The 24,722-nt window shown below is 53.0% G+C and overlaps 5 protein-coding genes across 8 annotated transcripts in view; 3 read left to right on the forward strand and 2 right to left on the reverse strand.

The window, feature by feature from the left end:
- The window catches only part of LOC118513705 (serine-rich adhesin for platelets), a 58,534-nt gene extending 44,509 nt beyond the window's left edge, over positions 1-14,025 (forward strand). For 2 of the 3 annotated variants that reach the window (XM_036059835.1, XM_036059834.1), the window contains 8 exons: positions 407-2,088; positions 2,681-3,661; positions 3,885-4,013; positions 4,069-4,859; positions 4,950-5,166; positions 5,231-5,665; positions 5,726-5,861; positions 13,379-14,025. In XM_036059835.1, coding sequence (XP_035915728.1) covers positions 407-2,088; positions 2,681-3,661; positions 3,885-4,013; positions 4,069-4,859; positions 4,950-5,166; positions 5,231-5,665; positions 5,726-5,861; positions 13,379-13,403 — 4,396 coding nt within the window. In that variant the 3' untranslated portion in view covers positions 13,404-14,025. The remainder of the gene's footprint in view (positions 1-406; positions 2,089-2,680; positions 3,662-3,884; positions 4,014-4,068; positions 4,860-4,949; positions 5,167-5,230; positions 5,666-5,725; positions 5,862-13,378) is intronic. The other variant, XM_036059836.1, reaches the window with a different exon arrangement.
- Positions 8,157-11,752, reverse strand: LOC118513706 (carotenoid isomerooxygenase). 2 transcript variants are annotated; one of them, XM_036059838.1, is made up of 4 exons: positions 11,490-11,752; positions 10,090-10,418; positions 9,868-10,014; positions 8,157-9,801 (listed from the first exon to the last, which is right to left on the reverse strand). In XM_036059838.1, exons 2-4 carry the CDS (start codon positions 10,281-10,283, stop codon positions 8,451-8,453), a joined length of 1,692 nt encoding a protein of 563 aa, XP_035915731.1. In that variant the 5' UTR covers positions 10,284-10,418; positions 11,490-11,752; the 3' UTR covers positions 8,157-8,450. The 2 variants fall into 2 exon arrangements, with proteins under 2 accessions (XP_035915731.1, XP_035915730.1); XM_036059837.1 differs by lacking the exon at positions 11,490-11,752 and adding an exon at positions 10,568-11,462.
- Positions 13,931-16,072, reverse strand: LOC118513710 (argininosuccinate lyase-like). Its single transcript, XM_036059843.1, has 2 exons — positions 14,823-16,072; positions 13,931-14,730 (listed from the first exon to the last, which is right to left on the reverse strand). Exons 1-2 carry the CDS (start codon positions 15,981-15,983, stop codon positions 14,455-14,457), a joined length of 1,437 nt encoding a protein of 478 aa, XP_035915736.1. The 5' UTR covers positions 15,984-16,072; the 3' UTR covers positions 13,931-14,454.
- Positions 16,073-18,895: 2,823 nt separating this feature from the next.
- Positions 18,896-20,736, forward strand: LOC118513713. Its single transcript, XM_036059847.1, has 3 exons — positions 18,896-18,989; positions 19,071-20,330; positions 20,416-20,736. The coding sequence occupies exons 1-3, from the start codon at positions 18,945-18,947 to the stop codon at positions 20,614-20,616; spliced, it is 1,506 nt and encodes a 501-aa protein (XP_035915740.1). The 5' UTR covers positions 18,896-18,944; the 3' UTR covers positions 20,617-20,736.
- A 991-nt stretch (positions 20,737-21,727) lies between these two features.
- On the forward strand, positions 21,728-24,401 carry LOC118513712. Its single transcript, XM_036059845.1, has 3 exons — positions 21,728-22,524; positions 22,590-23,819; positions 23,910-24,401. Exons 1-3 carry the CDS (start codon positions 22,315-22,317, stop codon positions 24,114-24,116), a joined length of 1,647 nt encoding a protein of 548 aa, XP_035915738.1. The 5' UTR covers positions 21,728-22,314; the 3' UTR covers positions 24,117-24,401.
- Positions 24,402-24,722: the final 321 nt, after the last annotated feature.

The raw sequence follows: 24,722 nt of genomic DNA on the forward strand, positions 1-24,722 counted from the left end.
TGTGGACGCACAACCCGACGTCCCTGGAACCTCCGACCGTATGATGTATGATTCAATCATCGATCCGAAGTCGGGCCCCGCGGCCCGAAGTTGGTCCGGTCTCCTCGTGTGTGCATGCACTGGTGATGCAAACACAGTAATGGGAGCTCCAACAAAAGACAGCTTTTGCAGCATTTGCACATCATTAAATGAGGCAGGTTATAGGTATGGGGGAGAGTTGTCCGAACCGTACGAAATGGCTGCGTAGGATGGTCCAGTTCTCGGCGTCACGCCACCGTGTGCGCATAGTGTCATGTCATTTGCTGTAGAATATCAATTTTACTAACGATGAGGTTAGGTTCATGTCGTAGTTGAGCTACGTCTCCAAATATCTTACTCGGTTCTCACTGTCACTTTCTCCTCGTAGAACCAACACACGTCCGATCGATCTACCGGAGAACTCCGTCAGCGTTTCGCGCATCTGTCAGGAGCTGGAAAACGGTCGCCGGCTTAACACGGCCATGCGCAACAATCACATCGACTTTGTGGCGTTGGACAACATCCTCAAGAGTGTAACGGATCCACCGTGCACCACGACGCCACCCATCAAACCGACGGAATCCAGCTCATCTGCCAAGTCATCGCCGCCGAAAGCGTCCTTCCTGACGGCGGAATCGTTGCGTGAAATTCGTGGTCGACTGCGACGGCTCAGCAACGAGTCACTGTATCGCGACGATATGAGTCCGGCGGATGATGCAGCAGCACCCGGACAGCCTTCGAACGATCGGCGCGGTAGCGATGACAGTGGTGGCGTGACGATTACGGAGGTCGAGACACGCCTTGGGCAGCTTGAAACTAGCAGCTCTTCCGACTCGAACTACCGCAGCAATAGCCTTCAGTCGAACAAGAAACCAGCACCGGACACTACCGTGCTAGCGCCAGACGATTGGCATTCGCGGCGCAAATCGTACGGGTTCGAGCGCATGAGTCAGCAGCCGCTCGGAAGTGGATTCGCGATGGCCAAGATGGATTCGTCGACAGACAGTGGGATCGGGAGGTCGTCCGATTTGAGCTCGAGCTGGTCGAGTGCAGCTACCGAAAGTAGCAGCCAAGGAGCGGCAAGCACTATGGCGAATGGAGCTAGCTCCTACCATCAGCGAGCGACGATCGTTACTCTCGGTGAAAGATCACTGCTAAAGGAGAAGCAATCGACGAACCCTGCAATGGTGATTAAAATCACCAGCAAACCGTCGGAAAGCGCAATCGACACGTTTATCCCTGCGACGGAACCGGCAGAGGAACCGAAACGTCACTCGATCGCGGTCGATGAGACCAGCTACGTGCGGGACAGTTTGCGCACGATGTTTGAGCGTAAATCGTCGGTGAATGTGAACGGCTTTAGCCACACCTTCATAGACGATCTGAGCCGCAACAAGAAGCGGGTTGAGTTCTGCAAAACGGAGGTCCACTTTACGGCCGACTCCGGACGGGTGAACATCGTCGAGACGGATGAGAAGCCACCGCCAACGAACAACTTCCGTCGTCGCCGGCGATCCTCGGGAGGTGCGTCGCCCGGAAGTTCCTCGTACCTGGTGTCGAATCTCGAGGGCGATTCGGACGGTGTTAACGCAACGGACGAATCGAAACTGGCTCCGTCCAGTGAGGGAGTCACCCCGGAGCAGGACTTTTCGCCCGTGGTTACGACCACCATCGGGGTTAGCCGACCGGCACCGGAACCAACACCGAGAAAGTATGTCCCGGCGTCGGTCAGTACCGGCGCTGGTGCCACCGTGTCGGATGAAAGTGATGGTCACTCGACGGATGAGATATCGCTGCGCAGCATTCTGAAGAACAAACCGATCAAACCGAAGCCGTACGTGCTGGGGGAGAATCTGGACAGCAATGAGGCGCTGTGGGGCGTGAAGCTAAGACCGGTCGGAACGACGACGACGACTGGGGAACCGAGCGCACGGTTGAGCGTTGAGCTGGGAAGCGAACCGAAAAGTGTATCACCGATCGCTACCGGGAGCTATTCGACGAAGATCAACCTGACGCAGCAGCCGACGACGGTGACGGGAAGTTCCTGGAATAGTGGCAACAGTTCCGCAGGTAAGCAACGCTTAATCGCTCTTTAATCGCTCGTTAGAGTGGCATTTTGTGTGGAAAGCTTACTCCGTTAACCGATGTACACAATTCATCTTAACTGATTCACAAAAGGGACGGTTGTTTTGTACAGCTTGTTGAAGTGTTCTCTAAATCTAAGTCTCTGTACCTTGGTGCTTTCGAATGTTTGGTTATCCTTTTTGTGGAGGCATACGCTTGCTTATGAGCTACACCGATGCACCACCATCTGATCTGATGATGGTAGCTTACAATACGATTCGGTTAATTCGTTAAGCTGTACTGTACTTAAATTTTATCGTTAGCTCTTATATTAGTCCTACCTTCCGTTTTCTTCTCTCTTCCCTCTCATGGTACTACTCTCTGTGCGCTGTAATGCTCTCACCTTATTCCGCGCTCTGTACACTGTACATTACCACACACACACACACACACACACACATCCAACATCGCCCTCTCTCCCTTCCTAACCCTATATCACCTTACGATGCACTCTCCCTCCCCCCCCCCCATGTCACCTCCCAAAACACCACCATTAATGCACCGCGATCACAACCACCCCGGGCCCCTGTGCGAGTAGTAGTGGACAAAGCGATCCTCCACAGCACTGAATCGGCTGCTTCGAAATCGACGACAAAAATTCTGATCGACATGACGTCCGCCGGTGAGGAGAAAGCAACTCCAACGACCGCCAGCACCGGAGATGAGCTTAAGTCAACCTCACTCATCATGCGTACGATGCGTGCTGCAACGAAGCTGGACGAAGCGTTGAAAAGTCTGCAGGCTCTGAGGAGGGACTCGCTTGGCGAGCACGGCACTTCACCACTGTACCAACGAAGTCTTGATGTGTCCAGCCCGAAAGCGCGTAGACATTCGGCATTTTGTCAGCTGAATGGAGGCGTCGTCGTCGGTAGCAACAGTAGTAGCAGTACGATCAGCAGCCAACACTCGATCGCAAAGTCTAGCAGTGCGAGCAGTATCTACGCGGACTATCCCAAGCTGAAGGCGACCAAGTACGCGTCCTCACTCGATGGAGACTCGCTGGAGCGTGACACAACGTCGTACGGTGTGGCACGCTACTCCTCCATCATGCCATCGACAACGGCCTCCAAGCGCATCCTTACGAGCGAATCTCGACTGTCCGATTTTGAGGCGTACATAAGCAAAAATACGGCGGTACGCCGGTCGAGCACGGCGGATGATGTGGATCGACTGACGAGCAAACCGATCGCAGCGCCACGGCTCAAGAAACTCGGCTCGACCGTACTTAGCCAGCAGCTGTCACAGTTGCGACGGTTGTACGATGCCGCCGAACTGTACGACAGTGATAGTGACAGTGCGAAGGCCGATGAGGAGGTTAAGCTGTACCTGGGCAACTTGGCCGACGCATCCTCGTCGACGTCTTCGTTCGGGCAGGCGACCGAGCTGTCTGGGAGCTGGAGCCGTATCAAGGCGAAGCGTAACATTCAGAAATTCAACAGCAGCACTAGCGGCAGCTTCACATCCACCGCGAAGCGCGTCGAGGCGAAGGATGCGTCCTTCTCCGTGAACTCGTCTGCAGGTAAGTGAAAGCCCGGGCTCCTCCGCACACTTTTCGGCACGTGTTTTTGGTTGCTTGCAATCGTTTGTCCACACTGCGTTTCTTGCACTACCAGCACCACTACCTACACGATCGTGTCCTGACCTTTCAAAATACTAATCAACCGCAATGAACCAGACCTGCGCTAGCAGTAACAGCTTGTGAATGATCATGTCTGTTTTGGTGTTTCCTTAATATGTTGCAGAATTTGATATCGTAAAACCCTCAGCCCTGGTGAACCGTCAGCCGAGCAAACCGTCCGCCGTGATGTCGATCGAGTTGAAGAGCCCAACGCCTGTCAAAAAGCTGCCTCCTTCGCACACTTCTAGTCCAGGTTAGTATAGCAACTACCCATACCCGAAAATAGTGATCCAAGTCCGATTTTTTAGATACATCCACCACAAAGATAACGGCAACATTGAACGACGACTCGACGACCGATAGCCAGCAGCAGCAGCAGCAGCAGTCACCGAAATTCCGGCGATATATTCCGACCACGGCCACCACGCCCGGTGCCGTGCGTAACGAGGAACGAGCCTCGCTCCGGCTGTCGTCCGGTGCGCGGCAATTACGCGAGAATGAACTGTCCTTCTTTGGCGTCAACCCGAACAACAAGCAGCAACAGTCACCATCGGGAGGAGCAGGCAAACCGCCATCGAACACAACGACCGCCCCGAGCTCACCCTTCCAACGGTCAGCCACGCTAACGTCTTCCTTCATAAGACGCTCCGGAACGACCAGTACTTCGGCAGACAGTACTTCCACTTCCAAAACCTCTATCTGGCAGCTGACGAACGATAAACCGGATCTGCTGCGTCACAGTCAGCTGGAACCGGCGGAAACGGCAAAGGCACAAGCTATCCCAGCTCCACGCCCAGCAGTGATTCGAGCCGGTGCATCGTCAGCTGCGACCAGCAACAGCGTGAGCGTGACTAGCAGCAGTAGCAGTGTGACGACCTCCACCCTCTCGTCAGCTGACGGTGGAAGTCCTCACTATGAGAATTTGTCCAGCTTTGTGAAACCAAAAGCAGCTCAGCGTTCGCTGGGTTCTTCGCCTGCTGTAGCTGAAGCTGTCCAGGAGAGCGCTGTTGCAACTCCGGCCTACGACCGGAAGAAGGATTTGGAACGAGATGAACGTATTCTGGAGGAGCTTACCCGTGCAGCGGATGAAATAATGACGGTGAGTAGACGGAGTTCCTTCCGTGATTTCGGAGCTGGTGAATACTGATTGACGTTGTTTTGTTTACTAACATCACCACTACTACCACAGGTTGTCAACAACATGTCAAACGGGGAGAGCATGGAAAGCATCCTGAACGAGCTGAACGATGGTGAAGGACACCGTCGGCGACTTTCGAACGGTGGATGCACACTCGGCACCATCCGTGAGTGTTCGACCACCAACAAGATCATGAAATCGCGTGGCGTGCAAGTGTCCAAGAACATTGACGATAGCCTCAAGCGTCACCACCAGCGTCAATCGAGATGTGAGTTTTTTGGGAACCTCCAGCCGGATGGAATTCGTAAAATTAATGTTTTGTTCCCTTCCAGTATCATCCGCTTCGTCGAATGAAAGCATTGGCCACCGGGCAGAAGGAAACTTTACGCGCAGCGTCTCACTGCGGGGCCCATCGAGTGGTTCGGTAGCCGCCGGTGACAGCTTGTCAAGTCGCGCGGGTTCAAGCAGGCGTAGCCGTGCTCCTATGGCAACCGAAACGCGTCGACTGGTGCGAATGGCTAGCAAGGAGAAGCTGCAGTCGAATGCCAGCTCGTCGGAGGATCTCCCGAACAGTGGCGTCGTTGAACCACCGCGTAGACCACGCAGAACCCGATACCATTCGAAGGACGCGAAGGAGCAGCAATCCGAACGTTCTGCAAGCAATGGCCATAGCACTAGGACGGAGCAACGCACCGTGGGATCGTCTTCGCGGTCTCACCGCAGCGAGCGTTCGAGCGGATCGGTTCGAACTACCAGTTCCAGGCTGGGTATGATGCGTATGTGCGGCACATGTGGGTCTCGGATCATTAATGCTTTGTCTCTTGCAGGACACAGTGCTACCGCGAATGGACACAGCCAGAGCAACCTGCACCTGCATCCGCTCCATGCCGCTTCCTGCCCGTCGTCCCGCAGCCTGAAGCAGTCACATGCGCAGCTGGCCACCGCCGCCACCACCACCACCACGTACGTATTGCAATCGTTCATGATGGTACCGCCACCGCGCCGCAAGCGACGCCAGCAACACCAGCAACACCCGACCAAGGTGGCCAAGGTGGTGCGGCGGCATTCGTCGCGGATATCGCGCCATTCGCGGGAACCGGTGCGCAAACGGCACCGCCGCCGGCTGGAGCAATGCATTTGTTCCTAAACCGTTGGCCCAGCAAACCCTGCTGTAAAAGCTTCGTCAGTGTGTTGGTGTGTGTGTGTTGTGCTGCACACCAAATTGCTGCCCGACCGTGTGCCTTTACTACGCCTAGATATGAGCTTTTGCGTGGCTGGTGCGCCTGCCTAGCTTCTTTCACTTTGGCCGCCAGGTACAGGGCGCGTGCGCGTGGTTGGGGGATGCGTGTGCGCGTGTGTGTGTGTGTGTGTCGAAGTATGTGTATATGTGTGCCATAACATCGAGGGTCTCAATACGCTGTGCGATAGGTGAATTTGCAAATTTTGTCATTTATAATACCCTTTTGATTTTGGTTTCTTCCCTGGGTTGGCGGACATTAACACTCTCCAGCAGGTTGTACTGACACCAGGCTGCCAGCTCGGCTAATTCGGCTAACTATTGCTCGTACATCGCAACCGGGAACACCTTACTCACTTACTTACCTACTTACACATAACGGGTGCAATAATTGCTTAGCCGGTTCGCTTCATAAGGGCCTGTCAACCGCTGACGGTCGAATGGCGTCCGGTCGTCCAATCAATTATCCCAGTCTTTCTGGTGGACATCACTTGGACATCACTCTGTCCACTTGGACTTTACGGGATGGATCGTCAGGTGCTATTCTCATGACGTGACCTAATGTCCGATCAGGAGTAGAGTTCCCCTGTTCGGAATCCTCGTTTGATTGCTTCCAACTATCCGTTCTACGAATGGAACAAGGTCCATCAAGACAATAATAGAGCGGAATTCTTCTTCGCAATAATCAACCCTGAGCTGCGACTATAATTGCTATCGCCCATCGCATACACGCGGTAGACGATTCCAAGACTTCAATCGCAATCGCATCGATTCGCTGCCTAATTGGAACACTCTACACCACAAGCATACAAATAAAGCGATGAAGTAACATCCAAGAACCTGTGGAACGAGCATGAACTTCGTCCACAAAAACAGGCCTAATCAGTCCGCTTGTGGATCGCGTATTTATACTTAGTAATCGCGTATCGTCATCATGACATCGCCCCCCTTAGTGCGCAAACTGTCGGGAGCACACGAGTTGCAGCTCAAACACCCGCACCAGCGAAAAGGTTACATCCGTGATCAAGCAATCGCAGATGGTCGCTTGATAGCGCTTGAATATCCCACCAGGCAGACTTATCAGGGGGGAGGGGAATCCACTTGCTGCTGCTGCTGCTGTTCATGTCATGTTGTACATGATGCGCATTACATTGTGTGGAGGCGCCATTCTGAGAAAGTGAATGTTGCGAACCAGCTGCAACGGCGTGTAATCAGTCGCCGATAAAGGGATCTGCCGTTCAATCAAACACCTTCTGCTGCTGCTTCTCGCTAAGTGATGGAAAGTTTACAAATAGCTTTCGCACCGACTGTGGGACTCTCGCAGTCGAGGTCAATTGTGCGGAACGGACGGCTACACGCACTCTCGGTGGAAGGAACGTGTGTCACAGCTGCCAATGAACAAGGATCGACCGACGCGAAAGCACGTGCCGGTGCAGTGATCACAACCGTTTCAAAGGTTTCGCGGTCATCCGACGCACTCACTTGACCGGGACGCTCAAGTAGTTGCTTCTAGAAGGACGCTATCGCCGCCCGGGCAATACGCTTATCGGCCCGCTGCGTGCGATGCATCATGCGTCTAATGTTTGACATCGCGCGGACATCGAACTAGGAAACGGCACGGACGCGACCTACAAATTAGTTGAGGCGCCCCCCCCCGAAGCGTTACAAATTAAGCGCAAACCCAGCGAGCTGTAGACGGTTTTATTACTTCAAAACATCGAGCTGATTATTTATTTATGTTATGTGGGTTGGTAACACGGGGTAACTGCTCCGGTAACAGGTATAACAGGTAGCACAGCGCTTCGGGAGCACTCCATTGCTGGAGGCGATCCTCTACTACTTCCGCCCTCAATCTCAGCTTGAGATGCGAATAGTATACTATAGGTTTATATCCTCTGCTTCACTACTAACAGCTATTCGTTTTTTTGTTATAAAATGATAAGATTCTGTCAAGCCCCAGAGACTGTTAGCTCTTGCGGAGCTTCATACTTCTGACTGTTAGCTCTTGCGGAGCTTCATACTTCTGAGCTTGAGGACCTCCCGGGAGGCTTGCTTGGAGGTAACGGTCCGGATGGGATCGAATACTGGTCTTGCCTTTTCTAAGCATTTTATTTAATACTGCTCAGTACTCTCTGATGCTTGGATCGCTTTGGGAACAGCTAAGTATACAAACAAAACTCATGTGCAGGCTTTTTGGAGATCTATCTTAGTGAATTGCTGCGGAGTTCGTCCCCGTGCAGCTGTAGTATTGGAAGAGCTCTCGTCCATTTCATCGGTTCTGTGCATGTCTGCCGGCCATTGTACTTACCCGTCGTCTACTTGCCCGACGGCTGGAACCATCCGTGCAGACACTTTGGTACCGGTCCCGGCGTTACAAACTCACACCGTCCCAGCTCGGTGAAGGTCTTCGCATCGAGCACCAGCAAACCGGCCCGATTCTGTTCCTCGCGGCCCCACACCATTGCCGCCAGCACTACACCATCGTCCTCCGAGAGCGGATCCGGTGCCGGCACGAAGATGGGCTCGCTCGGGTAAACGTTCTCCTCGCACCAGGTTAACTTGCTCTTCGTCACCACATCCACCTTGATCAGCGTTCCCGGATTGCTCGCATCCACATCGGAGCTGATCGCGTAGAAGTACCGGTACGGGCGGCCGAGATGCCGCTCGTAGTAGATGCGCGGTGTTTCGCAACCCAAATCACACAACAGTTCCGGTTTGCAGAAGATGGTACGATTCGGCATCACGTACGCCGTTGCCTTCGAGTCCTCAATCTGGACCAGATTCTGAAGCACCAAACCGGCGTCCTTCGTGTGAAGGGTGTCACCCGTGGTGAAGGAGCTAAGATTCTGCCACATATCCGCCCACGATGAGGCAGGATCGGTGGACGCACCTCTGTGCAGCTTCGACTTCGGCTTGGTGCCGTAGTGCAGCGGCAGCACAAACCGTAACGGACGCCCGCGGAACATCTTCGCATAGTCCGGATTGTTCTGCATGTTGCGCATCGTGTCGACGTACATGCAGTTCAGCATGGCCGGATCCTTGTAGCAGCAGATGTCCAGCACGACGTGGCCCTCGCGCTCGTACTGGTTGATGATGTGCAGATAGAAGAACGGTTCCGTGTGGTACGTGTGGCGCAGCTCGCCCGTATCGCGGTCGAGCAGGTAGATGTACGTCTGCTGGCTTTCGAACCACTTGAGGGCGGCCGCCATCGGACGGTTCCGTATCTGGCTCACGACCATCGTCGGCACGGACACGCTGAGCGGTTGCTCGACGATCACGAAAAAGTTTTCCGTAATGCCGAACGTGTGCATGTAGCCCGGGTGGAACTTCCAGCGCGCCGGTACGGATGCAACGATGCGCGCGTTCTCAAACATGCCCGGCCCTTGCGGGAAGCAGATGATCGTGTACGCCGGTCCCGTTTTGGTGATCGAGCAGCCGAGATTGTACACCGTACCGTCGGACATGACGTGCGGATGGGACGTGTGGTTCACGATCCCGACATAGTCGGACACGTTCAGCTTCGCCTCGGTATCGAGCGTTTCCGGATCGATCCGGTGGATGATCGGGCTTTCGGTGAACGCGAAAAACTCATCCCCGAACGGATAGATCGAGATCATCGCATTGTCCGAATTGTTCACACCGGGTTTGTTGAAGACGGCCGCAATTCTATGTCCACGCGGGGGAAGGAGAAGGAGATTAGAGAGAACCTTGGAGAGGTTTGTCGGAGCTTACTTTTGGAAGATGGTTTGACACGGGTCCGGCACGGCGCTCGTCCCAAACTCAGTCACCACGATACGCCTTGCCGCGGTGTTCTTCTTGTACGCGTCCGACTTCAAGAACCGGCACTGGTACGTGATCTTCCCACTGTCGATGTTGAACCTGAGGCAAAGAAAACACACATCAGCTGTTTCGCCGGTTTGCTGGAGAAACACCCGACCGCTTCTTCCGCCCTACCTGTGCAGCAGTGCCGAGCTGTCAAACAGATGGTTGAACATCATGTCGCCCACCTTCAAGCTGCCGGGCCCGTTCCGCAACAGACTCCCGTTCAACCATTCCGGTACCGTACCCTGCACCTTACCCTCAATCGGCTCAACGATCTCCTGCTCGCAGGATCGCAACCACACGTTCACATCACAGTTCGGGTACATGTCCGGCTGGGTGTTTTCCTTCGGTGCCTTCACACGCTCCTCGTCCAGAGGTTCGTCCTCGTCCAGCTCTGCCTCCGAATCGACCGCACTGGACACCTCCGAGACGCTCGTTTCGGTGGCTGCCTCCTGCTCGAGCTGTGGTGTGTCAACGATAAGGAAACATGGTGCGGGATGTTAGATGGTGCGCTGGATACAACACCGGATATATCGAGCTGCTTGCCTTATAGGAACTCTAAACACACACACACACAGACAGACACAAAGCCATCCGAGGGGTTTACTACCTGCGAGAACACGATCTGCTGGTTCTTGTCGCTCAGCGCGTAGATCACATTGCTGGACGTGGGCATCGGATTCCACGTGAAGACGGGCGTCGCACGGCCACTTATCTCAAACTTGGACGCTTCGGTTGGTAGATGCGGTATCGACCACTTGCGTGCCTGCTCGCCTGCTGCCTCCTTTCCCGTGCCCTCTCCATCCGCTTCCTGGTCCGGGTCGGTCGAGTCTGGCGGTACGGGTGTGGTCGCAAGACTACAGCTTCGCGTCGAACACACGGACGATGGGCCCGAGTGTGGTGTGAAGCGTCCGTTAATCTGCAGAAAGCTTATGTTCAACAGTTTGGCCGGATCGAACGGGCTCGGGCAGGGTGATTCGGGGAAGTTGGTTTCCTCGCAAAAGTCTTCCACCGTAACATCCATGGCGTTTGTATTGGGCGGAAGGGATTGCTTGCTTCACGGACACTCACGATGGTCCTTCTCGAGACTGGCTGCACACTGACTGGTATCGTTTTGCCCTGGGATACGTTTTTTATACTACCGGAAGTATCGGACGTATAGCAAACGGCTGCCGGTGATGTGTGCTGTTCGATGGACAATCCTACCGGGACTAACATATTACCTGGTCCCGGTCCCTAGGGAAGGAGGCCATTCGGATGCACCGGTTTTTGCTTTTCCACCCGACATGCGCGGTACGACGGTTTTACGATGCTCAGTTGTTTGGCTTCTTCCCCCCTCAACGGATACTGTCCTGTTTGGTGACCTGACCGCACACGTACATTTGACCGTGCAATTAAATTAATCAAGTCGACGCAATTCATCACGTCCATTGCGTCACCATATCACCACAACAGCTGAACGTCCTCCCGCAAGAAAAAAAGCCCGAATCCCTCGTGGATTAGATGTCCACCGAAAAAAAAAAGGAACTTACCAAACTAGGTAGGTGAAGCTGCAGTCGCCTGACGGACACTGTCCTGTCCGGTCGTTGGCCACGAACGGTTTGCTACCGCCCTATTCCGGGTGGGTACGATTTAAACAATACGCAGTTCCAGCACCAGCAGCAGTTTGGGATAACGCGGATGATAATTCACGCCAATCATCATTGTTCACCATTGCGCTCGTACTATCGAAGGGCACGGTCGGATTGCGGATGCACTTGACCTTGCGCGGCAGTTGACGACCCCAGTGTTTAGGGCTTGTTTAGCCGTTTAGTGTGCGACTTCACGTGGCGCAAGGGTCAGTGATTTTGTGGTGCGTTGTTTTGGAGCAGGATTTAGAAAACCTTGGACATGATGGATATCGGAAGTCGGTGAAATCGGACAGGGGAAGAAAACACCACCGTAACTGTGTCAACTCTTGCCACGACATCCTATTTGCTGTGAGGTGACATAATGTTGTGTAACATCGGTGGCTGAAACATGGTCTTTTAATAGCGTTAGTCAGGCGTAGGAACGATTGTGGAGTGTGAGTGAAAGTGAGAGTTCCTATGTCTTCGAGTTATTCTGTTATTGGAATGTTAACTGGGACAACGAGATGTGTAGTCCGGTCACAAGGTAAACGTAGTGCTGGAGAATGATTTATTGGGGGCCGGGAGATCACTAGGGCTAGAAGACCTTCAAGTCTTTAAGTCTGAGCTGCTCTGGCAGGGCGTTTGAATAATGTATCAAAATCGACGGACATAACAACATCGCAGAACCTCTGCCGTTACTTATCGCTTCCCGGAAGACAAACTTAATCCAACGTTTGAGAACTCCTTACCAAAAGAAAGTGATATTCATGTATTTACTAAATTTGGAATGCATTTCTCTATCAGATTACTTTGCACTATTTTGTGAAATTCTGTAAGACATCAGAAATTATTGGAGACTTAAGAGAACTTTGGAAGGTCCTGACAGTTAAAGTGTTTATCGGAGAATTTCTTCAAGAGAATTACTTGAAGGGTGATGAATGTCCTTGTGCCTAAACCTTGAAGCACTTCTGAAGGTCCTCGTGACGTGCGGTTCAGACAGCTTAGTAGCGTCTCCGAAGTGTCTTCGAAGTCGCTGAGGAAGCCTCGGATACCTGAAGTTCGGTTGTGTGCAGAGGTGTCTCAAATGTGCGAAGTAGTCTCACATATGGATGAAGCTAGGACTGCAAAAATCTATGAGAGAGATAGAAGAGATCTATATCACCAAAAAAATGGGATCCTTGAAGCCTTGGACATCCATTGAGAAAATCAATCAGTACTACGTTTCACTTCTACTTCAGTCTAATCAATAGAATCTACCCCGGCTTCCAAGTTATCGCTCTCGATCTGGAGTGGCGCACTGCAACGACTTTCACTCGTCCACTTGGACTGATGTTTAAACACCACCGCGCATTAGGTTCGGTCAGGTTTTGTCAGTAAGGGGAAAGATTAAAGATCGCTCAAAACAATTACAATCGATTGCGCACGTAGGATTCATTGTCACGAAACTGGTCGTAACTGGCCGTAAGATGTGCGCAAATCGTGGCAATCAGATTCAGCACCGATAACGGCGACGACACGCCAACCGAACCACCGCGAACCGGTACGAAGCAGTTAGCTAAGATGCATCCGATGCGCTGTAATCGCTGATCACAAGATCTCCTAACACAAAACACACACACGACTCCTCATAACCGCTTAATGTTGATGCGCTTGTTTTTTTGCCTGTTGACATCTCGCGTAACGTTAATAAGATAACGAGCAAAGTGGCCTGAGTGCTGCAACGGCCGTGTCACAACCAAACCACAACTCCGCACGTCCGCCACTTCCAAGATTCTTATAGCTCTTTTTGCTTTTTTCCCACAATTGCACAGGTCCTCCAAAAAACATCACCGATAATGCTGGCTGGCGACCAAACCGGAGCCGGGATCGAGCTGGAGCAAAAACAGCGCAGCAGCATTTGGGTCGAGATGCCGTTCCTCAGTGTGCAGTAGCAGTGCAGGCAGAAATGAGGCACGTCTCTCCATCGCCCCCCTGTCCAAAAAGATCCTTGGAGCCGAGGTTTAACAATAATAATGGCAACAACAACAACAAAAAATCCAAATTGACTGACCCCCTTGGGCGGACGTTGTCTGACGTTGATAAGAGGAATTGTTGTTTTGGTAGACGATTGCGCGACCGAGAGAAGAGGAAAAAAAAAGGGGGAACCAGCCAAGATTAGGGACATCCGAAAAGCGGACGCTGGCAACAGGAGAGAGCATTGTGTGGAATATTTCAAGTCAGCTGCACAGATTAACACACGGAGCCACAGAGCACAGGCACCACACTCTTGTTGTTAGTGGTGAAACGAAGAAAGGAAAAAAAAAAATACGAAAAAAACGAAACTCACCCCCAGGTACGTAAGGCAAGCGAGCGTGTGACGACAATTTACCTTTTATCATACAACGAAAGATTTATTTTTCCTTGTTTTGTGAGAGAGCAACCACTAACATTAACACATCATACAGAGAGTTTTCCTACACTATTGCTTTCTTTTTATTTTAAAGAACAAAAACGAGAAAATATAGAGAGAGCGAGAGAGAGAGAAAGTTAGGCGAATCATCACATGCTAGGATCGCCCAAACAACATTGGAGGGCAATCCTGTGATCACAAATGTACTAAAGCCTAGCCTAGCTTGCGATACACGTAAACGTATAGATATATCTATCTACATAAACATACATATGCATATATAGAGGGATGTATGGTTGAACCATTTCACTACAAACATCGCCCCCCAACACTTCACTAAGCCGCGCGCGATCTACAGTGGTGTACGAATAAATGGCGCACACAGTAACAAACGGTACAGCACACACATCTGCTCAGTTTTTTGTTGTTGTTGTTGTGCACAATCGCAGGACGCTTGTCACATATGTCACATACACGTGGCACACACGCCCACACAGTTTACGGCACATGTCCATCGACGAATGCACGCAGCACACGGATCTGTTCCTGTACCGAGAGACGTGACGTACCGCCGACCACCGTGTACTGCTCCACACTGTTTTCGTAGTTCCAGATGCGGCTGATCGTCTCGTCAAAGTGTGGACTAATCTCCTGCAGATCTTCCAGCGTCAGCTTGTTGATCGGGATCTTTACCTTCTCCGAGTGGGCGACCACTTCGCCCGAGATGTGATGCGCCTCCCGGAATGGGATGCCACGACGTACGAGGTAGTAGGCCTGCAAGGAGAAAGAAATACAGTTTACAGTAAGCAAGAAGCCGCAGGAAGAGGGGAGATGCAGTGGATGGGCCAGGTCCCTCCAGGTCGTACCATATCCGTGGCGAGCATCTCGTACCCGAGCGCGCTCAAACACCGGTCCTCGTCGACGCGCATCGTTTGGATGATGCCACCGATCAGCACCAGACACATCTGCATCTGATCGTACACCCCGAACATGCCGCTCTTGTCACACTGCAGATCCTTGTTGTACGTCGACGGTAAACCCTTCAGCGTCATCAGTATCGCACAGTGCTGCCCAAACACCGGTCCCGTAATGCCCCGGATCAGCTCCAAGCTGTCCGGGTTGCGTTTCTGCGGCATCAGGCTGCTGCCGGTCGTGTACTCCTCCGACAGTTCGATAAAGTTGTACTCCTTCGTGGAGTAGAGGATCAAATCTTCCGCCAGCCGGCTCATATGGACCGCCACCAGCGTGCAGAGGAAGTTGAACTCCACCACAAAGTCGCGATCGCTCACGACGTGCATGCTGTTCGGCGACACGCCATCGAAGCCAAGGTCCGCGGCCAGCTTGTGCCGGTTAATGTTGAACGGATTGCCGGCGAGTGCGCCACTGCCCAGCGGCAGCACGTTCATCCGTCGGCCAAACTCGTCGAACCGGTCGAAGTCCTCCTTGAAGTAGAACGCGTAGCTAAGCAACCAATGGCTAAACCGGACCGGTTGCGCCCGTTGCATGTGCGTGTAGCCCGGCATCAGCACATCGATGTTCCGGTCGGCCACCTCATTGATCGAGCGTACCAGCTCCAGCAGGAGTCGCTGCACGTCCGCAATGGCGTTCCGCATCCAAAGCTTCATGTCCACCACGACCTGCTCGTTGCGGCTGCGGCCCGTATGCAGCTTGCCCGCGATCTGTGGTCCAATGATTTCAAACAGCCGCCGCTCGTTCACCGTGTGCACGTCTTCGTCCCGGGGCAGCAGCTTGATCGACCCTTTGCTCCACTCGTCCCGTATCGCGTCCAGCCCGTACACGATCACCTTAAACTCGCTCTGCGTCAGCAGTCCGGCATCGGCCAGACTCTTCGCGTACGCGATACTCCCATCGATGTCCTCCGAGTACAGCCGCTTGTCCACCGTGAGTGAGTTGTTCACCTTCGACAGGACGTGGTCGGTGGCTTTGGAGTAACGGCCACCCCACAGCTTGAACGGTGCATTATTCTGCTCCGTGCCGGACACGATCCGATTGTTACGATTGCTCATCCTGTCAGCTGCCACACGCAAACACACTCCCGTATCACTGCTTCTGTCACTAGCGTTTTCCACACTGCCGGCGGCGGCTCCGAGCTTCTAAAACGTTGGTGAGCTCCGGAGCGCACTTAAATACCCAACCGAGCCCGGGCGGCGATAAGCGACCAGGCCGCTGGTAGGGTAGGGTCATCCAGGTTATCAGATTGGTCTGCTCGGGACAGCTCTCCGAACAGCTGGCGACGCTCGGGATGGCCCTACCCCGAACAGCAGTTCCAAGACGAAGCCGCCCTCCCCCCCCCCCCCTCTCCTTCTCCGGCGACTTTGAACTTGAACGCCCAAACCGGAAATGGGCAACGTGCGAAGAAGAAGGGTGCCACCGCGCTGACGTCTGGATCGATCGACCGTGTTTGGTGGTGTCCAAACTGGGGCAAAGTTGATTCACTACCGTCAGGATTCACCTCACCGTCCGTCGGCGGCGTTATTGCGTTGTTGTCCTACTGTCGTCAGCTCAGCCAGTTCGTTGTACCCGTGTGCCCGGCTTTATCAATCCGGTGTTTGCATGTCGCCGAACAGGGTAGCTTGCGTCGCAAAAATAGACTTTCCGGGAGGTCATGCAGTAGCATCCACCAAATCCAGAAATAAAGCAAAACCACCTTCCACCATCACCGGTCATGGGGTGTGTTTTTTTTTTACACATTGCTGGACGCACCAACTACCATTAAAAAAATGTACTTGACGCGATAATCGCTGTCTTATGGCGAGCGTGATAGCTGCGTTTCATAATTAGGCTGGACGACTCTTCTCCCTACATCACTGTGTGTGTCTGTGTGTGTGTTGAGAGCGATGTCGTAATGTATGTGGCAGGGTTTTAATGTGCTCCCAGAGAAGAGCAAGGCTTGGGTCCCAGTAATGTTGTTTCAAGTAATCATCAAGCTGGATTATTTCATCTGTTTAAACTACAGTAATGAGACACACACACGCTTAATAACCTTCATCTCATAAAGTAAGCAAAAAGGTTATGTTCGATATATGACAAATGACTCTGTCTCTCTCTCTCACACACACTCTCTTTCGTTCTCTCTGCTTATGTACGCTTTTGACGCACAAATCAATTCGCATATACTAAGTATACGCACGATGTACTTTGACTTTTGACGTCTGTTTGTTTACGTTTTACGGTTTGTTTACAAACCGTGTAATCATACCTTGCGCATGGCTCACAGTCAAACCTATCTAGTCGGTGCCGATCTAGTCTTCAAGAACGATTGTCGCGTCGACCAAAGCACGAAAACAATCGGCGACTACTGCGCGGTTGAGTACCGTCTCTGGGAGGTAGCTTATGCATGGACATGGACTCGGTCGAATGAAATCGAATTTCATCGCAAGCTGTAGGCTGAAGTCACTGCTCAGTCGTACGCGACTAATTGTACAAACTTTGTATGGCGATGAGGTTAGATGACAGTTTGAATGCACGACCTCATCCGTCAATACGACTGGGCAGGGGCACCAGAGCAGCCTTTGCGCAATGTTCGCACTTGGATGCACATCGTCGGTTAATGTTAGGGTAAACATTCTAAGAATCCAAATGAGCACCTCTACATAGAACAATGTCCTAGACGCTAACTGACTGACGTCCATTCTTCGATCACTTTCGATCAACTCGGCTCACGTTTGCCAGATCGATAGGTCAGATCGTTCTACGCTCAGCAAGCGCACGAAGAACATCGTTTGCCACGTTCACTTCTCCTTCGCCAACCGACGGCATGGTTCTGCGAAGCAGCGGTTCTGCGAATGGGTTGCGAACGCGCAGATTGTACGCTCAGCCCCTCCGCTGGGAAACCGTTGCCAGACTCGAAACCATGATAGACCATATTTTTTGGATCAAATTTGCACAAGTGGCCGCGAGCTGCTGCTGGCTTCACGGAGGCAAAATCCGTCTCTGCCGTGTCTGCGTGCGCTAGCATTATTGCTACGGCTGAATGGGGCGTTGCGCATGTAGGTGAAGGAGTTGGGTTCGCGACCCACCAAAAAGAAAGCATACTTACGACATTGATATGGTTGAATTGATTGGACGAAGGATTTTCGGAAGAGGTCTCGAGAGGCATGGATGACAAGAACCCTTGACGCGGAGCTATAGATCTGCTTGTAGTGTACAAGATCCCAGCAATTCTTAACTACCTCAACTATAATCTTAGCATGTGAACGACATGATCTAGTAGGCTGATAGAAAGCACCAACACACTCACCGTTCACCTAGGAACGATCGTGGTAGCATTGCACATGGAAAGGAAAGACGAAACTTTCCTATTAATGCTACTTAAGCATCCAACTCGCGACTCCTCGAAAACAAGAAGCAAGCTTTAAGATCAACGCAATATCACAGCATCACTTACCTTAGTTTGGATAACCAAATGGCGCAAGTGATTTAGGTTGTCCGGTAGCATTCGCATGACATGGATCTGGCTCCTGCAAGCAGGAGAGAGAGAGAGAGAGAGAAAGTCCTGGGACTTCTTCGCCCTTTGAAGATGTATCAAATGACCCGCAGTCAAGCCGGAGGAACAGTCTGCCTACCTAAACCTTAAAATCTAGCCTTCTGCTACTTACCGCGGCATAATTCGACTCTTTTCTAAGAAATTGATGCCATTCGCAATATGTGTGTGTGTGTGTGTGTCAGCTGAAGAGAAAAAAAACTAAACCCCCAAACAGGGAGAACAAATCTGCACACACAGCAGAGTGTCGTTTGCAGCGACTGTGAGGGGGTTCTGTTTGCTCAGGTGCCAACATTCGGGATATATCTGTCGCACGCGTCTCCATTGGATGCGTTGATTTGTACGAGGGACATACACACACACACACACAAACACACATGGGCACAGCACCGATCGGCACCCACACAGGATGCTCCGGGGGACCGGACTATAAATGGAGCACGCAATGAGTGAGACCGACCAAAAGTAGCAGCAATTCTGCAACATGAAGGCGTTCTGCTTCACTTTAACGATTCTCTGCGCCGTCCAGGTAGGATTATAGGACTGCTGCCCGTCGGGACACGTCGTTCATCTCTCTCTCTCTCTCACACACACACACAATCTTTTGCAGAGTATTCTGGCGTACCCGCGGCCAGACTTCGCCATCAATGGAGCAGTGTCGGGCTCAGGTCAGGTCAAGACCGCGTCACTTGATTTAGGCACGGAGGTCGCCAAAACCGGACAACGTTCAGTTGATTTAGCCTCGGGATACACGCTGCTGACGACAATCAGCGCGAACCTGGAGGCGATCGGTGATGCGATCGCTGCGCCCGGCGTTGACCTCGCCACCGCACTTAACAGCCTCGCCGGCGACATGGTCGGCCCGGTTGCGATTGCGTTCGACGGAGTGATTGCCAAGGTGGATGCGTTCACCGCCGTGCTGAGCGGTACGTTCGACGGTAAGCTGGCAGCCATCGAAACCGACACTGGCGTCTACATCGGCAAGCAGTTCGCCGATGCGTTCAGGGCGACCGGAACCACGCTAAACCAGCTCAAGACGGCACTGACCACGCTCAAGTCGGACGTCCAGGCCGCCCGGACCGCAGCCGGCTCCTCGTCGACCGTATCGAGCGCAATCATCCGTTCCAAGATTCCGACCAGATCGGTCAACAATGTGCTCACGCAGATCCGTCAGCTGCGCGCCACCGTGCCGCTCATCACGTTCGTCGTCAACAGCTCGCTCGACAACCTGAAGATGGTGGACGATTTCATCATCGCGATGAAGGAGGAGGTGGTGAGAGGAGCGGCTGCGTACGTCACGTCGTTCGAAGCGTTCAAGATTAACCTGGAGGCCGAGCCGAACAACATTAAGACCAAGGTGGAGACCGGTCTCGGCGAACCGATCGCCAACCTCATTTCCACCATCAAGAACGAACTGGACACGGTCGCGAAGTTCACGGAGGATCTTGCACCTAAGGTCACCGCACTGGAAACGGTCTTCACCACCTCGGTGACGGCCAAGCTCTCGTCCATCTCGAACGCATTCGGCACGTACTCGAGCAACGTGCCAACGCTGATCGAAAACCTGCAGGTCTCCCTCGGCGAATCGCTGTGCAGCCCGATCAAGGCCGTGTCGCTGGTGCAAATCGCCAACGCTGGCTTCTCGGACTTCTGCTTCAGCAAGTACTCGCCGCGCGTGTTCGCCCAGGTGTCGCTCACGATCGACGCGTTCGACGTGTGCTTCGAGAAGGAGGTCTCCCGTCTGTTGTTCCTCGAGACCGTTATCCTGAGCATCGCCGAACAGATCGCGTACAACGTGGCCGACCTGTTCGACAACCTGTCGATCTGTCTGGCCCTGCCCGATGCCAACAAGGGTGCCTGCTTCACCATGGTAAGTGACACAAGTCGACTCAACTTCGCGCGCGCACACACACACACACACACACACAAACTCATGTACCTGTTGTCTCTTTCAGCTTACTCCGTACTACGATAATCTGGCCACGAAGTCCGAGGCTCATCTTTCGACGGTCGCCAACCTGGTGGCAGCGGAAACCAAGGCCAGCTTCAACCGTCTCGGTGCCTGCCTGCACAACTCACTGTCCGCCACCACGCTGGCCGCTACCGACATCGCCTCCCTTGCCAGCTCCTGCCTGACGAGTGGCCCCCAGCCTTAAGCAACTCCTTTAATAACCTTATTACGCCAAAACTAAGAAACACACGCACAGCGCGAGACATGCGAGATGGTTCAATCAGTGGAAAATATAGTTGAAAGATAACGTGCACCAAAAAAAAAACATACACACACACACTCACAGACACACCGAAACACGTATGCTATGTTCACCGACACCATAGTCGCTTCCATGCGCCGTGGGACGTGTCGGGCGGTGGGTCGCGCCACTTGTTTTTCTTCCTAGATCAATAAAATGTAGCAATTACATTAGCGATCGCAACAACCGTTTCATGCGGGGTTCGCCCCATTCGGTCTGGCCTGCAAATTTCGCCAACTATTCTGTTGACACAGTTTCGGGAGGTGCTCCAATCGATTCGTGGAACTCGCGTTGCGTGAGAGTCCTGTTTGGACAGCTGGCGCTGGCAGCATGTAGCTACCTTGGAGGGGTAGAAATGGCAGACCGACTTTGCGTTTCTGATGGCCCCACTTCAGCCTCTTCTGATCGGTGGAGCCAAGGTCCTTCACTCAAGGTTGTTCACTAGCCAGGAGCAAGTGACCGGGCTTGAGAGGGATTTACCTGAAGCAATGTTAATGCTTCTCCAGGCAATTTAGCGACACTGCCAAAATTCAGGCACATGGAGTCCAATAAAGAGGACTTCTTTTTGGACTTCACAAGACACACTGTCCTATAGTACCCTGGCTGCAGACATGGAGCCTTTTCTACCTTCTCTCGAGGTCTTCGTTCGGTCTATATGTGGCTATCCGCTTCTCCAGCACTCCATCGGTCGTGATGTCGTGTGAAAGGCCACCGTAAATTTGCCACTAACCCCTTTGCGGCCAGAGCATTGTAAGTCTCCGGACGCTACACATGAGCTCTGGTAACACAATTCCACCTACTGGACGTAACTATTTTACAACGGTCCTCAGGACACTTCGCCTACCAAAGGGCTTACGACTTTCGAGAGACTTTATCGGTTTATCCCATCCCGGACCGCTGCCTCGTACGCAGGACTAACTGCTTAGCTATGGGTAAAATCCTGTCAAGGAATAATGATCAGAAACTCTCGAGTGTACTGACGGAGGCAAATGTTTGACGGCGGTTGCTCAGTTCCTTATGCTCAAGCTGTCCGCAATCTTCCAAAATACCTTCTCGTCTAGCCGAGAGCACGCACCAATAGACAATCTAATCGGCGATACTTGAGCGTCCAGTTCGCTTCGTCCAAAGTGGTTCTACTAGAAAACACTCGTATTCGAAGGGGCCTCATCTTCCTGAACCGTTTTTTTTTTGGCAGTGATCGAATATTGGCGTGCAAGAATATCCGTTCTGTGGGCGCTTCTCGTCCAATTGCGTCTCAAGCATTGGGTCTTGATGTCTCTCCATACGTCTGAAACCACCGTTCCACCGTTACTCGAAGCAACTGTCAAATTTCATTCCAGACTGCTGCGATGATGTCCACTGGACGGCGAAGCCTCCTAGATGCATTCGCACACGCGCGCTAACTTCAGTGTGTAGCCTCATTTTTTTTTGCGTCGCCAGAATCAACTGCTTATCCAAAATCCTACCTCGGACGAAAGCCGGTGGCCCCAAAAAAACCGGTGTGTTTACATAGATGGCGACGCAACGGACGGAAATGTATGGCGAAAAAGCCGAAGAAGAGTAGCGGTGAAAACTCATCCCGAAAATCGGCATCGGGAACGGATGACGAATGTGTTCGATCTCGATATAAACGAAGAACAGTGCGCGCCCGTACCACATTCGCACACCGTACGACCCGTTGGACAGAGTGCGCGCGAGAGAGAGAGAGAGAGAGAGAGAGAGAGCAAAAGTGAGAAAGAACTCGCACGCGCATATAGAACGTCCACTATGAAGGCGTTTACACTAGCTTTACTGGTGCTCGGCACCATCCAGGTTGGTACTATCCGCGTAACACCCCCGTGTTCCCCCTCGACTGATCGCACGGATTGGTCTTCCAGATATCGACAGCATTTCCACGGCCCGACTTTGGCATCAATGTACCGGTGTACGGTAGTGACAGCGTTGCGCTTACCGCACAGGAAAGCGGCGCCCTGGTAGACAAAGTGAACGACAATCTGGACGTGACGCTGTCCTCCGGCTACGCACTGCTCACCACCATCAAGACGCAGCTGGTCGGTATTGCGAACGATTTCACCACCGCGGGACTCGCGCTGACCAGTGCGATCGATGCACTAGCCACCAGCACCGGGCCACTGGACGATGCGTTCGGTGCATTCATTACGGCCCGCAACGGATTCAGCATATTCCTAAACACCCAGCTCAGCCCCTACTTCAGTGCGCTGGACAGCAATCTGGACAACTCCATCACCACCATGCTAAAGGACGCGCTAACCGATGTGTTCGTTGAACTAGGGACGCTCAATTCGCTGCTGAGCGACCTTCAGCTGAAGCTTCGAGCAGCCGTAGCTGCGGCCGGCTCTAACGCACCCTCCAAAACGATCCTGCGCAAGTTCGTACCGACCGCACTGACGTCCGACATCGCCAAGAGCGTGATATCGCTGAAGGCACTGTTCCCGCTCGTCACGTACATTGTGGCCAACTCGATCGAAAACCTGAAGGTGGCGGACGATTACATCATCGACGCGGGTACGGTCGCCACCAACGCACTGGACGGCGTCAACAAGGGTCTGGAAGCGCTCGAAGCCGAAATCCAGCAGTACGGTGTCGATACGGCCCAGATCACGGCCCTGCTTGCGCCGGTGATTGCGATAAATCTGGACATGTCCAGCCTGGACCTGTCCGGCATTCCGCCGATCGAAAGCGAAATCAACGAGTACAGGGAAACGTACACGACCGAGGTGTCGTCCACCATCGCCGCGCTCCAGGAGATCTACGAAGAGTACAAGACGGCCATACCGCTCGTATCGGACGGGCTCGCTGCATTCTACAGTGCCAAGGCGTGCGACCACCTCTACCGGCTCGTGCTGGTGCTGATCTCGAACGGCAAGTACGCGGACTACTGCTACAGCAAGTACAGCCCGCGCACGTTCGCACTGTTCGAGGAGCATGCGCGCGAAGCGAACCGGTGCGTCGATCTGGAGATTACGCGGCTGCTGAAGCTGCAGGAGACGCTGCTCGCCATCGCCAAGCTGCTGGTGTTTAACATCGAGGACCTGCTGGCCGATATCAAGATCTGCGTCAAATCGCCGGCGCTGTGCAACGTCGAGGTAAGTGACGGGAGGACGGGAGCTGGCCCGCTCCGGACGCCTCACTCATGAGCCCCGTTTTCTCTCTCTCTCTCTCTCTCTCTCTTGCAGCATGTCGAGTCAGCGTTCCACGCGGTGCACGAGTCCGCGCTGGCCCACCAGGTCTCGATGAAGAACATCGTCAAGGCCGAAACGGTGGCCAGCCTGAAGCGGGTAAGTACGTGCTTCAGCACCTCCAAGTATTTGCTCGTGCTGGACACCAATGCGATGGTGACGGAAATCAACAGCTGCGCAGCGGATGGACCTACTGCGACGTAAGCGCCGGGTCCCGTGCGGCATAAGCATAACGGTCGGCGTGGCGGGCCACCAACAAACGAGATGAAGCATCGATTCTGAACGTGCCGGACCTTTACAAGCAGCCACAGCAACGTGCGTACTCCCACAGACTTAGACGCAGGGGGGGGGGGGGCAATAACAGCAGCAAGCAAAACAAAACAAAACAAAAAAAAAGCGCGCGGTCTAAATTCTTCCGAAAATTTCCATTCTCAATAAACGCACACGCCAGACGTGCGCTGTTGACGCAGATGTGTTGATGCAGCTGAAGTTAGTGTAGTGGCTGTGGCTTCTTCGAAAACGGTGTGAATCGTGAATCCCGTGGACGGTGGCGTGCATCCAATCGGCTTTCGCTCTGCTGGTCGGTTGGTTGTATGAGTGGAAGCAGCGTCACAATACTGATGTAATCCAATGTCTGAGCACCGCTCCTCAAGCATTAGCTTATGGGAAGAGTCGGAGAATGTCTAGGTGCCCAAGGTGTCTCGTTCAAGAGAGCTCGTCTAAGGGTTTGGTAGTAATCCCTCGCAGAAGGGATCTAGAGATACGCCTTACCAAATGTCACCGTACTCTCTCGCGGTCTCTTGCCCGTGG

Source organism: Anopheles stephensi, chromosome 3 (genome assembly GCF_013141755.1).
Source record: "Anopheles stephensi strain Indian chromosome 3, UCI_ANSTEP_V1.0, whole genome shotgun sequence".
NCBI classification, from domain to species: Eukaryota; Metazoa; Arthropoda; class Insecta; order Diptera; family Culicidae; genus Anopheles; species Anopheles stephensi.

Excerpts from the sequence above, each read along its gene's own strand:
- LOC118513706 (XM_036059837.1), bottom strand. The coding sequence starts at position 10,981 with ATGGATGTTACGGTGGAAGACTTTTGCGAGGAAACCAACTTCCCCGAA. Across the intron at positions 10,419-10,567 it reads AGCAGATCGTGTTCTCGCAG|CTCGAGCAGGAGGCAGCCAC; the intron begins GTAGTAAACCCC and ends GACACACCACAG. Across the intron at positions 10,015-10,089 it reads AGCTCGGCACTGCTGCACAG|GTTCAACATCGACAGTGGGA; the intron begins GTAGGGCGGAAG and ends TCTTTGCCTCAG.
- LOC118513712 (XM_036059845.1), top strand. The coding sequence starts at position 22,315 with ATGACGAATGTGTTCGATCTCGATATAAACGAAGAACAGTGCGCGCCC. Across the intron at positions 22,525-22,589 it reads TGGTGCTCGGCACCATCCAG|ATATCGACAGCATTTCCACG; the intron begins GTTGGTACTATC and ends TTGGTCTTCCAG. Across the intron at positions 23,820-23,909 it reads CGGCGCTGTGCAACGTCGAG|CATGTCGAGTCAGCGTTCCA; the intron begins GTAAGTGACGGG and ends TCTCTCTTGCAG.
- LOC118513710 (XM_036059843.1), bottom strand. The coding sequence starts at position 15,983 with ATGAGCAATCGTAACAATCGGATCGTGTCCGGCACGGAGCAGAATAAT. Across the intron at positions 14,731-14,822 it reads AGATGCTCGCCACGGATATG|GCCTACTACCTCGTACGTCG; the intron begins GTACGACCTGGA and ends TTCTCCTTGCAG.
- LOC118513713 (XM_036059847.1), top strand. The coding sequence starts at position 18,945 with ATGAAGGCGTTCTGCTTCACTTTAACGATTCTCTGCGCCGTCCAG. Across the intron at positions 18,990-19,070 it reads CGATTCTCTGCGCCGTCCAG|AGTATTCTGGCGTACCCGCG; the intron begins GTAGGATTATAG and ends AATCTTTTGCAG. Across the intron at positions 20,331-20,415 it reads AGGGTGCCTGCTTCACCATG|CTTACTCCGTACTACGATAA; the intron begins GTAAGTGACACA and ends TGTCTCTTTCAG.